A 14,994-nucleotide genomic window follows, 5' to 3' on the forward strand; every position below is an offset into this window, starting at 1 on the left:
GAGAAATGTATTTGGAGAGTGTATACATCTTTTCTCTCCTACCCGAATATAAACTCCTTAACGGTAAAAGACACACTTTGTTCATCCCTCCTGTCCCACCAACTCATCGTTGTCTACCTGAATTTCTTTCACTAGGTAGTCAGAAACTATTGATTCTCTTTGAATTTATTTTGAATAAGGTTGAGTTTTACCTCAGTGTCACCTCCTATCAGAAAGCAGTCTCATGGTATGGTGCTGACGACCACCTAACTTCGTCCAGGCCAGGCTTAAGGAATGGTTGCTGCTTAGAATTTTTCCACAGGTGGTGGGCTGGGTGGTACGTCATGGGTAAGAGATTATGGTAATGAGATGTCATTGAGTTAAATTCTTAGCGATCCTCATATGGTTTTCAATGTAAGAAAGGTGCATTGTTGATGGAACAGTCCAAAACCATCTTGAGAACATTTTGCCTTCTCCAATGGGACCTTCAACACATCTCCACTGCATACCCAGAATTTGTTTCTTTACATACGGGGTGCCCAAACCTCTAAGTGAAGAGCTGGCCTCAGTTTATAGCTGTAGGTCGCTTTGAAGGTGCTGGCAGGGGGAGGTATCCTGGGAACTAATAACTGTGTATGCACTTTCTCTTTTTTGGAGACACTTCACCATATAGTTCCACTCTCTGTTCAGAATTAAACAAGGCAAACTTGCTGTAACACCCTTCCAAGGGCCAAGGACCTATAGCCCAACCTAAAACCAAATTACAAAAAGCTAATGAGGTTATGCGGTTTTTGGGGTGTATCTCAATTGTGAATAGGCTTCTCTGGATACATGGAAATACTGAAAAGAGAACATACTCTGACTCGAACAGAGACCAAATTGATGGGGAAGTTTCCAATTTTATATCCTCTGTCTTCTCTTCCCAGATATCTTCTATGGAATTAAACCCTTGTAATGATATAAGAAGCTAATAACATACTGACCTATGCCCTCCACAGAATTAAATGCAATGAGTCAGTCTTCCATCAAAGTGGAAGGGGAGGTAGTAATTACTTGCCCAGCATCCCAAGAGAGACTACGTGGCTCAGAGTGTTTCCAGGAAGGGAGAAGTGGAGACTTGAAAGGGCTCATCATTATTCTTGAATTCACCTCCCTCCTGGCAAGCATGCTTGTAGTGCACACCAAGGCTGTGAGTTCATCATCCAGAGAAGATAAACACTAAATTAGCCACAGGCAAGAAGTTACAGTAAATGTAATTTCCAGAAAATGGCCTTAGGCTAGCTAGGTCAATTTTCTTTATTTGTTCTGACATCCCTAAAAAGATTTAATACTTCCAAATAGTGTTATTTTCTTTAATAAAGGCTTGAACAACTTCTGATATTAAAATTTTCACGAGTGTTTACAACTACCTACTTTTTATTTATTGTTCTTTATTGGCAGAAAGTCGAAAGGTAATAAAGGCACACGGTTTTTAATAATTCATCTGAGTTTCAGTGTCTAACTTCAGTCCAGGCTCCATGTTACCAGAGAAGGAAGGATGCTAAAATGGCAAGAACAGGAGGTGCTGTTCATGTTTACTTAAAGATTTGATGTGAAATTTTTTTGTGTGGCAAAAAAACACTGGCCTCAAAGTTAGACTTCTTAGTTCTTTTTACTTATAAAGTTACAATTTTATGACACTCAGCAAATGCCATTCAGTCATTTCTTTTAAAGAAATGTGTTTTCACCTCCATTACATTGTTATTTTTTTTTCCCTAAGGAGACTATCACCTAATTTCGAATTTCAAAAGTGAATATAATTTTTCATAAATTTCAATAGGTAATATATCTTATTTAGCACAAACACTATTCATGTTTTATTTTAAAGGCCCCATCATATTAGTTTTATGAAACTGAGATATTGTTGTATACACTTTTATATACCTTTTTTATTTGTTATCTATCAATACACTGCAGCGAAGGGATTTAGAACAGGGCTCCCCAAGATGTGGGACTTTGCCATGTGGATTATTTTGAGCTGAAGGCAATGGAGACTTGCAGGCTAAGGAGAAACTCACTCCCTTAACTATCTAGAAGAATCTAAATTGGGGGCCTTGTCCATCATAAGAGTTATTACCAGAGATAACCTTTTTTTAAAAAACCTATCTATATGGCAGGGTATATTTCTGATTACTGAACATCTGCTCTTCTTATTGATCTGAGAACAACCCTCCTCCTTTCCAAAGCCTCAGGCACCTAACCTTACTCCTTAGCTCACATGCCATTTATACCTCATTTTAATGTTCTGTCTCTGAACTTCTCATAGAGGGGGATCTCTGACTCTCTCATGTATGTAGAGTTCCCATATGTATGTAATTAAATTTGGTTATTTTCTTTTGTTAATCTGTCTCATGTAGGTTTAATGATTAGACCAGCTGGCAGAACCTGGAAGGGTAGAGGAAAATTTCTTCTTTCCCACAGCAGAAATCATGCTAAGTCAAGTTTTCTAATTTGGTTTTCTAACTAGGCAGATGTGCTGGCCTATTTGAGGAAGGGTCCTCTATTGCATCTGAGCAGCCTAACTAATCCATGTCCAATTGAAGACCAGTGTTTAGAGTCTGGGCTTGTGAATCAGGCAGACCTGAATTTGTGCCTCGGCTCTACTCCCTACTGACTTCTCTGTGTCTCTGTTTAATCATCTGTAAAATGGGAATAATGGTACCTATCTCATAGGCATGTGAGTTACATGAAGTACATCCTTTGAAGCACTAAGAAAAGGAACTGGTTCATAGCACAATCAAGAAACATTGATTACCCTTACTACTGCTACTACTACTACTGTTATTAGTATTACTAGAGGCCCGGTGCACGAAAATTGGTGCACTGGCGGGGGGGGGGGGGGTCCCTCAGACCGGCCTGTCCCCTCTCACAGTCTGGGAGCCCTCAGGGGATGTCCTACTGACAGCTTAGGCCTGCTCCCCACAGCCAATCAGGGGAAGGCATTGCCCCCATCACCCCTTCGCTGCTGCTGCCTCTGGCCTCCCTCTGCGGGAGGTGATCCAGTGATGAGGGGAAGGCGATGCCCCCATCATGCCTCTGCTACTGCCACGGCCAGCTGTGTGGCTGCCTGAGTCTCGGCCCTTGCAGCCACTGCAGTTTGCCTGAGCTTTGGGTCCTGGGCAGTGGCGGCAGCCACCGCAGCTTGCCTGAGCCTCGGGCCAGCCCTGGGCAGTAGCAGCCGCCAACTGCAGCTTGCCTGAGCCTCAGGCAGCCACTGAGGTTTTGTCTGGAAGGAAGAAGTGTCAAGTCCCTGCCCACCCATGCATGCTGCGCCTGCTGTGCACGCAGCCTCCTGCTGATCAGTTGTTATGGTGTGATGGCGTGATGACCATTAGCATATTAGCTCTTTATTATATAGGACTAGTGGCCCGGTGCACAAAATTCGTGTATAGTGGGGGTGGAGGGTTCCCTCAGCCCAGCCTGCACCCTCTCCAATCGGGGACCCCTTAGGGGATGTCCAACTGCTGGTTTAGGCCCGATCCCACAGAGATTGGGCCTAAACCAGCAATCGGACATCCCTTTCACAATCAGGGACCACTGGCTCCTAACCACTCACCTGCCTGCCTGCCTGATCACCCCTAACTGCCTCTGCCTGCCTGCCTGATTGCCCCTAACTGCCCTCCCCTGCCGGCCTGATCTCGTCCCCAACTGCTCTCCCCTGCCGGCCTGATCATGCCCCCAACTGCCTCTGCTGCCTGATCACCCCTAACTGCCCTCCCTTGCCAGCCTGATCTTGCCCTCAACTGCCCTCCCCTGCAAGCCTGATTTCACCCCCAACTGCCCTCCTCTGCTGCTAATTTGGTTCTGATTGGATGGTTTCTATGCCAGTCAGCGTCAAAAACTCCGCCTCCTAGGCAGCCATTGGCTCCTCACAGTTCACCCGGACTTTGTTCTGACTGGTCGGTTTCTATGCCAGTCAGTGTCTCCAGGCCTATCTCCGGGCCTGATCAGAGAGGCGGGGCTGATCAGCAGCCCCCGTGGAGGCCTGGAGACAAACAGAGGCGCAGCTGCTGGCGAAGCCCGGAGAGAAAGAGAGAAGCAATGGCTGATCAACAGCTGCTACAGAGGCTGCGAATCGGACCCTGCCTCTCTCTTCAGGCCTCTCTCTGGGCCTGATCCGCAGTCCCCTCGGCAGTCAGTGCTGAGTCACCACGGCAACCCAGCACTGACTACAGGACTGACTTCTGGTGTTCGGTCAAGCCTTTGGTCGTTTTGGAAGTTACGGACCCTGGGTTTTTATGTATTAAGATTATTGCTCTAATAGGGTTTTCTCTTATTGGGATGAGATGGAATTCCTGGCATCTTTATAAATATTCTTGAGAAAAAAATTACATAATCTTTATTAGCAGATCTAACAATTTTTAAAAAAGCTGTTCTATTAACCTCTTTTCCTAAAGAGGCTTTTAACCTGCCTGTGTCACCTCCCAGCTGCAGGTAGCATTTTCTGAGCCATAGAAAAGATTGTCTCATCGCCTTTCAGACTGCTCTCTCTACCTTCCTGTCTCTAAACACAACATAGGTCTAAACAGTTATCAGACAAGCATGCTACTCACTGTCTCCCACTGCTACCCTAATCGACTCCAAACAAAACATGAACGCCCCCAAAGACTTAGTTTTATTTAAACCTCTTAAACATTTTTTCAAAAGTCTATAAAGCAAACTATCCAGGCTGAGCCTTGATCCCTTGACTGCTTGCAAAGGTGACTGAGACAATGGTATGAGTGATGACTGGTCAGTGGAGAAGGGGTCTGTCTCTTGTGGGCACTGTGACCTTCTTAGTCACCTAAATGCCCTTAATCTCTGTTTTCCAAGCTCCTTCATGGGCCTAATAGCATTAGCTTTTCCCAATTCATAAGGTTGAGCATATCAATGAAGGATCTTATGAAAGTGTTCGGAGACCTACATAACACGATCATGTGCAGAGGGTCTCTCTTGGATAGAGGAGGTTACCTGAAATGCCTTCCAACTGACCAGTTCTCCACACACAGAAAGTGGTGTTGGTGGTCTCTGCCCATCAATGTTTCATGTCATTAACATACATTGCTTCCCTAGAAGCCCAAAATTGAATTACTTTTCATTTTACTGCTAATACAATTCCTCTGACAATTTTTCATTGTTGTTGCTATCTATATTATTTATTTTTGATCTACAAAAAGCAGTACATAATCAAGGCATATGACTTGGTGAGTTTGGAGATACTCACCTGAAACCATCATCACAATCTATGCTATAAACATATCCATTCCCCCCCCCCCCCCAAGTTTCCTCTTGACCTTTTCTTTATTAGTATTATTATTACTGTATAGGAATACTTAACATCTACTCTCTTCAAAAATGTTTAAGTACACAATACAGTATTGTTAACCATAGGCACTGTGCTGTACAGATCTCTAGGACTTATTCATCTTGTACAACCCAAATTTTGTACCCCTTGACTAATATGCCACATTTCCCTGGCAATCAGAATTCTATTCTCTGCTTCTGATTTGAATCTGACTGTCATAGATTAATCATATATGTAGGATTTGTCCCTCTAATAATTTGTGACAAAATTCTGCATGTGCCCCAGACTATTGGTTTTATAGCATTCAGTATCTATACAGGACTATGAACCATCTGATGTTACCTATTTCAGAGTTATTATTTCTCCAGGTAATACTTGTCACTGAGCCTTTTCCAGTGGTGGTCTTTTCAACTTATGGGATAAAAAGAGGATAAATCTACAAAGTACTCATATTCCTGCATCTTTGTTTAGCACTGAGTTCTCCTTTGGAGCACTTATACTCCCTGTTCCTCCCTGCTCTCCATCACATGGGGAGAGGGATGGAGTGTGTGTGACTCCCTTACCCCCATTTGTCAGTGTCCTACCCTTTCTTTGAGACCTTATAGTTATAGCAATGAGCTACTATATCTGTTATTCTATCATCTTCCGACATTAGTACAAACAACTCTTTATCAACTTATGATGATGGCATGCAATATTTTGTAAAACTGTCACCTCACATAACCTGGAAGACAGACTAAGTGCCTGTAACCCATAGCTTCAAAACAGCAGGAATGCTCATGGGTGTCAGCTTCTTCTGGCTGCTTATGTCAAGAGAGAAATGAGTTAAAAAAAGAACTGGCCAGTTTCCAAATATTGGTGAAAGGGCCTAGAGAAAAGACTAAAATTTCTGAGCCTTCATCAGAGAGTAAGAAATAAAACTGCCAACATTTTTGACTAACAAAGGCATGTTAAGATTTCTTAGCTCAGCAAACTGACTCAGCCCCATGGGTGAAATTAAAATTAAGAGTCTTTCCTTTTCACCCAAGCCTTTTGTTTCAGATGGCCTCAAGGTAGCTGCCATGACCTTGAAAGAGAGGTATGGGCACTTGGAAGCAAATGATTATGTGGGTTGAAGATTTACGTTTAGGAAGAAATGTAGGGTGTATCTACACAAAATTGACTTCAACAAATAGATCAGAAACCAACTCAGGTTTTGAAGGTATTATGCTGGAAAAGAGACTAGAAAGAGGTCTGACCTATAAAGGGCTTGAGAGTATAAAACAACCCATAGTATAATTGAAAACTGCAGGAAACGGACCCTCAGGGCTACACAGCTTCAAGGAAGGCATCATCCGAACACTCCATTCAGCAGTGGCCATGGCAGATCTTGGAAGAGGAAGAGCCTCCCAGAGTATGGAGCCATGGAAAGCCAGGCAAGTAATGGACAAGAATTTGACCAAATCAAGGAAACAGACCACTGCCAAGGGATATGAGAGGATTGGTGGCCATGGGTCCTCAGAATGCCTACCCAGCATGATTTCCTCCCTGCTAGAGACCGCAGGACTTTCCTTTTCTAAAATGATATCTGATATAAGACAGACTTTTATTGGGATGAGTCATTGAGATTTCAGGGTTAACTTGTCATAGCAACTGTTTTTACCATAATGCTTGTATATTTCTTTTATCCCTAGCATTTAGCACACACTGTTGTTGCTGTAGGTAATACTTCTCTGAACATTTTTAGGATTCATACTCAATATGATTAGCCATTGATGCAACTGGTTTTATACAATCTGGTTGAAATTCTGATTAATAGCAGGTAATAAATAGTTATCTTTATTTTAAGAGATAGAAGCCATTGAATTTTTTTGAATGTTTGTTTTGAAAATTCCTGGTGAAAATAACTGGTCATGGTCTATGTGGTAGAAGAATTTGGGAACCTAGTCATTGTTCCTGGGGACTTGAAAGAATTTCTAAAGAAAGTCCTTTTGTTTTGCTTGCAGGAAATCTGTGACCATCTTCTTGGTAAAAATGGGATGGCCCTCCAGTTTGATGAAAGCCAAAATAATATATCCTTACCATAGGCGCATTTGATTTTTAGAAAATATAGATTCTAAGTATTTGTGCCAGAGGACATATCCCTGAACTCTCTATTGTCTAACTTCCATCAAAACCCCAAAAGATATGCTATAGTCATTCAAATAACATACAACTTATTCATTTTTTTTGAGTTAGTTTTATCCTTAGACCAGGCTAGAATATCAGAAAGCTATACCATTTCAGCACTTTTCCCCCATCCACTGCCTGTGAAATTGTTTGTGATGAAGTACATTTTTAGGTTACGCTTGACTTTCCTAATGATTCTTGTGAAAAATGTTGTTGTAGAAATGTTGTTGAAGACATTGTCTGCTTTCTTACTTGGGCTTACTATGTGACAAGGAGGATGAAGGGTCTCAACTATCACTGCATTTAAAAAAAAATCTGAAGAAATAGAGCAAAATGCCAAGATTTGTAATGTTTTGGGGGTGGCTACATAGATGTGCGTTTATTTTTCTCTATGCTTTTGCAAATTTTTGAACTACTTTATAGTAATAGTAACATTTCCACCACTACCACTACCAATATCACTCAATTTTTACTGGCCAGTGGTATCCATTTTGAAAGTTTTATGACCTTCCTTCCAGACATCTATTAGGTAGTGATGAGAGCCTGGGTAAACTCCTAAGTGTAATAGACCTAGGTTCAACCATGCTTTTGCAACTTACTGCTTTCTATTGGCAAGTTTCACATCATGCTTTGTGAGGACTAAATGGAAGAATGTGTATAATGTGCTTATTGGAGTGCCTGGAACACGGTAAGCATCAATGTAAGTGAGCTCTTATCACAGTGTGAGATTGCCTAAGTGGACCATGCTATGGGCAGCTTTCTATGCCAGTGAATATTATACATGGTGTTAAAAAAGAAAAATAAGGATAGAGTGAGAAAAGTTTCAGTTCCTAGAGGCACTGGTATGTTTTATCCTCATGGGTTGTGTACTTCTGGCCACGAAGAAGTTCAGGGCCAAATTTACCCACATGGGTGAGAACTATGACCTGGGTAATTATGATCTATTTTCCCCTTGTCTTGGAGCCCTACTTTTTGTGACTTACTTTAATTTTCAATTTCATTTTATGTTCCCTTATAAACCTTAGATCCTTTGTGCAATGTGGTTGGGATAAAAGGGAAGAAAGAAGAAAAACGCCATGGACAGCAGGAAGAAAGGAGAGTAGAAAGAAAGGATTTGTGATACAAGATGTTGAAATTATTCATTGTGATGTTCAGCTCTGGGATGCATGCTAATCAGCATGATTTTTCATCATGTACAGTACTTTTTCAGGTGCTCTCTGCCTCCTGGGGTTTGTTTTACATTTTGACTGGCATTAAGCCTTTAGCTATTATCCCTGGTGCAAATGCGAGTTTTCACAAATGACACCACTTGAGGGTTGTCACGGGTTCTGGTTCATGCTGGTGTCTGACAACTCCTGGAATCAGTTCTTCATTATCTATGTGGAGATGAGGCATGTTGTTTTTTGGAAGCAAATGTTTTACCCAAGGTCAATTTCCCTCAAGTGCTCAGCACCAGGGCGTGTGCTCAGGGAATGCAAATTAGCTTAATGTTATCTTTGGTCAAACCCTGTTAGGGAAGTAAATCTGCTTTTAAAAACACCATAAACACAGATAAACAGCATCTAAATTATAGGATGTCTGAGTATATATAAAATTTCACCTTAATTCCAAAGACATTATTCTATAGTACTTTAAAACTCATCTTTGAATTAGCCTTTTGTTCTTTGATTAAACGTACATTTTAATTCGACATTATTTAAATATCTGTGTCATTATATTTTATTGTAACTGGGGAATAGGTTGAGGATATATGGATGCTTCATATTTTTGTTTGATTATAAAAATGCAACATATACTTCTAGTAGACAACGAGGGAATATAGAAAACTCTAGAGGAAATTAAACTATTTGCAACTCCTTTACACAGAAATAGTTGTAATTAACATTTTATTGTAGCTCTCTCCATACATCTTTGAGGTTGCAGAATTTCTCAAGATGTTTCAGGAAAAATAAATCAAAGTTTTTAGAGTTCTAAAGGTCCTTTTAGGATGACTCCCAAGTTCTGCAAGGCCCCCCTGCCTAAAATAAGGGAGGGTAGGAGTTGGCCTGACCTACTTTTCCACAGAGGAGCCATTTCTTTTCTTCTTCCACCATCTCTACCTCTGTGGTAGGCAGTTGACAGACATGAGCAGAGCAAGGGTGATGGACTAGGTGCAGAAGGTCACCAGGATGGAAAGCCTCAGGTGCTTAACAAAGGATAACTGTAGGGTGGGACCTTGCCCCCAGGGTGACCTTTCCGTCCTAGCATATCCCTGGTCATTCGGTTTGGACCCCCTGACATTTCCTCCCTAGAGATAACATCTAGGCCTCAGTTGTATTTCAGCTCCAGGCCCAGAAAAGCAACAAAACCAGATAAGTAACCCCACAGGTGACCTCAGGATCAGCTGCATAAGATAATGACCCCATGCCCTGGCACTGACCAATCAATCAGTGGAGACCTAGACACCTGGAAAACTCCTGAATATTCTACTGAGATCTTCCCCTGGAACCTCCCCTAAAATTTCCACTCTAAAAACCCTTAAGATGAAGACCCAGCTCATCCCCCCTCCTGGGAGCAGGACCGTGCCTTTCCCTTCTCCCTCCACCCAGGCACACTGCCATTGCTTTCCTCACTTCCAAGTTATAAGGGCCTTCCTTTACCTCTATAAAACATTTCCTAAGTGCATTCTTCTATGAATTACTCTTCCACCTCTGTGATTTTATAAATAAGTGTTCTCTTAGAGTTTGAGTCCTGGCTCTGTATTCTTTCCTAGCCAGATCTCAAGAACTGAGGTTGCGGAACCCAGGTCTGGTCTGACCCAACCAGTCTAACGCCTGGTGCTGTTTGCACCACCCATAGCACCTCCATGTGCTATCTGGGCTGGCACTGAGAGGCTGGGCTGAGAACAAAAAAGCACCCCGACCACAAAGTCTTTCCCAGCTGAATTCAAGTGTGTTGAGACGTCTGACTTTCTAAACATATTCGGAAATCTCAGTGCAATTGCATGGCATTGTTTACAGACGGAGGCTAGAGAGCAGGGCTTTCCAGTAGTACTCTGGGTGTGATTCCTATGGGAGACTTTGTTCTACGCTCTCTTCCCTGACCTCAGAGCACTGAACAAACAGCTCATGCTTTCCATAGCAATCTTGTTTCCTTTCTCTGGGGCTGTGGTCCTGTTCTCTTGGAGGATTCTCCCCAACTCCCCACTCTAGTCATGAGATTTGATTAGGGGCTATCAGTCATTGCCCCTGCAAAAGGGTCAGCATGTGACCCAAGGCAGGACTGTCCTTGGGATTTAAAAAGGAGAACAAAGAAACTAGGTCCTTTTTCTGTTAGCAAAACCAGGAAGATGTGAGCCTGTGTCCAGAAATATGTGAAGGATGGAGGCTGTAGTGAGAGGTATTCATGCAGTCCTCACGGAGGGATGGACAAGCAGAGATGATGGGGGGGGGGGGGGGCGGGGGAGGGAGGGATAGGGGTGGAGAGAGAGAGGGGCTCAATGGCATTCTAGTATTTGTTTTGCTCCTTCTGCTCCCCTGGATTCTCTTCTAAAATTTTGGTTTTCTCTTTCTTAAATTCCAGGACTGAGTCTAGGAATTCTTCCTACAAATGAATTTTGAATTGGTCTTTGGTTACTGGCAACCAAATAACCCTGAGCAATGGGAACAGACTCTTCCCAGAGTCTCCTCAGTTCCCTGGGTTCTCAGCTGTCTCTGTATTTTCCACTATCTGAATTTCCCTGGCTTTCCAGGCTCTAAAACTCCAGGTTCTGAAGATAGTCCGTCCCTCTCTAATTCACTGTGGCAGACTGCAGCTCTGATTAAGCTGGTTAGCCAAGCCAGTGTGGCTCAGTGGTTGAGCATTGACCTTTAAACCAGGAGGTCACAGTTTTATTCCTGGTCAGGGCACATGCCTGGTTGTGTGGGCTTGATCCCCAGTGTGGGGCATGCAGGACTTAATGGAATGTACCAGAAGGAAGTCCTTCTTAATCTACCCTAACTCCAAACTCTCATTTTGGAAAATATATCCAGAAATGGAATTATTTAGCCTATCCCTCTACCCTTTGTTCCCACTCACCCCATCCTCATCTTTGCCTGTGGTTCTGCAACCCATAGGGCTCGGTCCTAATAAACAGGCGTTTTCTTGGAGAGAGTGAGGGTTAGCCTTGCATGAGTCTACAGCTGTGGCGGGTCTCCTCTGTTATATTGTCTTTAGAGCCAATTACTGAGCTCTTTTTATCTTTTAATATTATTTTGCAATGGTAAAATGGCAAGATAAATCACTTACTTTAAAAGAAATGAGATGGCATGGTTTAAAACAAGAGAATGTCTCTAATGAAAAGCCAATAAACACAATGTTGATAAAGTGCTATGAACCAGGAGTCATGGATACAGATGGGCTTGGCTTACTTAGTAAATAATTTGCAGGACCTACTATGTGCCAGGCACTTAGCTAGGCACAGAGACTCTGCTGTCACTGTGAAGTCACCTTATTTCCACTACGTTTGACTGCACAGTAAGCTGTAACTTCCCGTTGTTATTTTTTTCTTAGGAAAGACCGATCTTTAAAATACCCTCTAGCATTGATGGCTATAGGCCAAGCATAAACTCCCTATCAAGTTATGAATTTGACATCCACCTGTGCTCAGAAAGAGACAGGGCTGCACCTTTTCTTACAACCTGCACTTCCCTCAGCAAGGAGCCAAATCTGAACGAGGTCTGAGAGGCGGCTGAACCCCTGCCAAATGACACTCCACTCCACTGACAGAACAGCATCCCCGCAGTTCTTCCTGCCGACAGGTGTCTTTTCTGAACTCCCGGAGAAGGCAGTGACAGTTCCCATCCTTGATCTTTTGGCTTGGTTCCCAGGGAGACCTCCTCATGCTATGTTTTATTCATGGTGCCTCCCAGGCTGGTTTCTTTATTGTAAAAATTGGTGGTAGGAGTAGGGATAATACAATGAACCTGACATAAAATTCAAGCGTCATGATAAAACCATCCCTTTGTGTGCTAAGAGTCTACAAGCAGGATCTGAGGTTCTGTGGAAGGTTTGTGTTCTGAAGATTTTTAAGACAAAGCATCCACAGAGACAAAAAATACAGTATGCATATCATGTCGGAAGAGTGAAAGAAATAGGTCAGATAAACCAAAGTAGCCTTTGCTGGGAAACATTAAGCCTCAGACATCTGAGTGTATGGAGGAAAAAGATGGTGCCGTGGATAAAAACAGTAGATTGATGGCTGTGTGGACCATAGGAGGAAAGCTATGAGAATATACAGAGTCAACATTTATTCTAGCTTCTCCCTATGAAATTTCATTTCCATCAACTTCATCATTGTCTTTGCTAGAAGAACTATGTATCTTTCTACTTCACTAATTAGGAATCTGTAGGAGAAAGTATGAGCATGCATTTCTTCCATCTGTCTCACCTCCAAAACAAAACCAAATAAAACCAATGGCCGAGTATTATAGAGGATAGAGGTTATCATACTATATCATACACAATTGATATGCACACATATGTGTACCTTGAGCAGTATGGTCTTCTCATGACGGGTGATGTTAACACTGTGGGGTTGTCCATTGGCCACGTTCCTGTGGTCTACATCGATATTATACGGCTCTCTGGTGCCACCCAGGTTGTAGCGAATCTGTAAGTTTCCTATATAAGGAGCAGGAAAAAAACTCAGTAATTTTTTTCCAGGTTTCACACTTAGGTTTGCATTGAACCCTGCTCCCTCCTTTGATGTCCATCAATTACATCTGCCATTCTGAATTCTGAGTCTCTAGCTCTGAGGCACACTCATCCATGAGGGTTAACAGCACTTGGCACCCGCGTGTTTACAATCTACCTACAGTGAGCCATCAGTGACCATGATCTCAAAGTTTGAGCAGCAAACAGTATAAAATGATCCAAGGTGGGAATGTGCCTGGGAAGGAAGAATGAAAATATATACAATATAGGAATGTGGAGGCTCCACAAAATACTCTGAAGTAAAAAATAAATGCAGGATATAGGGACAGTCTCACAGCATCGGCAAAGCATGCCATTTGGCATATGAAAGAATCATGAGCATATAATATTAAAAACAAACATAACTTATAAAAGATAAACATATGGGATTTGGGTGGCTTTGCTGACACCAAGGGAGCAAAGCAATTACTTTTATTTGAGGTTAGAGATTGCTTCAATCCAAATGCAAAACAAAGGAAATGATGGGCTTCCCAGGTCCCAAGTCCTGGTCGCCTCTGTGAAAGCTCACTTTGACTGGATGAGTTATTCTTTTTTCCCTCCTTCTTGTTTCTTGCCAATAATGACAAACGATATTTAAGAAGATTCATGTAATATTCTAGATCCTGTTTTTAATTTATCTGCATGGCAAACATAACTTTTATGTCTTATTTATGATTTTTAAAGACCAATATTTTTATCTCATTTTTCACTCAAATTGGACTCTTCATTTTAATAGCTAACATCTCCGAGGTTAAAAAAATGGAGTCTGACCAATTGCAAATCACCTCATGGATTCCTTGTGGCCTCTTTCATGCACCTTCTACAGGAACAAAACTGATATTATGATTTTTAAGTTGTGAAATAAAACATAATGATTAAAATTTAGTACACAGAAATAAAAAAATAAAGTCACTGGAAACCTCACCATCCCAAGGTAACTACTCTAACTCTGTGGCCATATCACCTTCCAGATATTCCTCATGCTCTTATATACACACAAATAAATGCAATAGTTTCTAAATGCTGCCTTTCCTCATCTAGGCATTCCAGCATTATAAGTGCTACTTAAAATATTCTGCCAAGTTCCCAGAGTTGCAAGAAACATTCATTAGGATAATCAAGAATGCATTGCATTTCCTATTTTTGCATTTGAAGCGAATTCAACAAACCTTCGCTAGTTCTGAGTTTTACCTTAGTATTTATTATAGATCCCTTTGCTCACAGCATTTCAATCAAACATTGTTGGTTTTCATCTCTGAAATGTGTCTAAATTGCCCCATTCTTCTCCATCTCTGTACCCATAGGGGCTCCATGGTGCTTAGAATGCCCTGTGTGAAATGCATAAGAATGACTCCCCTGTTATCTCAGCTCCATCAGAGCCTCTCGCCCCTCGCCCCTGGTGCCTTGTGTTGGCCACTCCATAGCAGTGACTGTCTTGACCTCACCTCACTCTCCGGTGAGTCCCCTGTTTCTCTGCTCTTCCCATTCTCTTATCGACACCTCAAACAAAACGGATGCAAAACCAGACTCTTGGTCTTACCCCACCCCCCCATATTCCACTGCAATTTTCCACATTTTCCTTCATCCCTCCAGCTACTCCTGCCAAAAGATCCAACTCCCCTCTTCCTTCTAGAATACATGTATAGTCTGTCAACAAATCTTCTTGGCTATTCAAAATATACCTCCAATCTTATTGCTTTTTATCATCACCATTACTACCCCTAGACCAAGCCACCATCATCTCTGGCTTGAGTTATTGTACTAGCCTCCATGCTAACCTCTTGCTTCTGTCCTACCCTCACCTTCCCCACCCTGGTCTCTGCCCCTCACAG

The 14,994-nt window shown here is 42.2% G+C and overlaps 1 protein-coding gene across 1 annotated transcript in view; it reads right to left on the minus strand.

Annotated features, from left to right (window-relative positions):
• CNTNAP2 (contactin associated protein 2) overlaps positions 1-14,994 on the minus strand; it is a 1,845,950-nt gene that overhangs the window by 103,629 nt on the left and 1,727,327 nt on the right. Inside the window, exon 20 of the mRNA XM_079786825.1 lies at positions 12,957-13,090. Coding sequence (XP_079642951.1) covers positions 12,957-13,090 — 134 coding nt within the window. The remainder of the gene's footprint in view (positions 1-12,956; positions 13,091-14,994) is intronic.

Source organism: Cnephaeus nilssonii (genome assembly GCF_951640355.1).
Source record: "Cnephaeus nilssonii genome assembly, chromosome: 12".
Taxonomy (NCBI): domain Eukaryota; kingdom Metazoa; phylum Chordata; class Mammalia; order Chiroptera; family Vespertilionidae; genus Cnephaeus; species Cnephaeus nilssonii.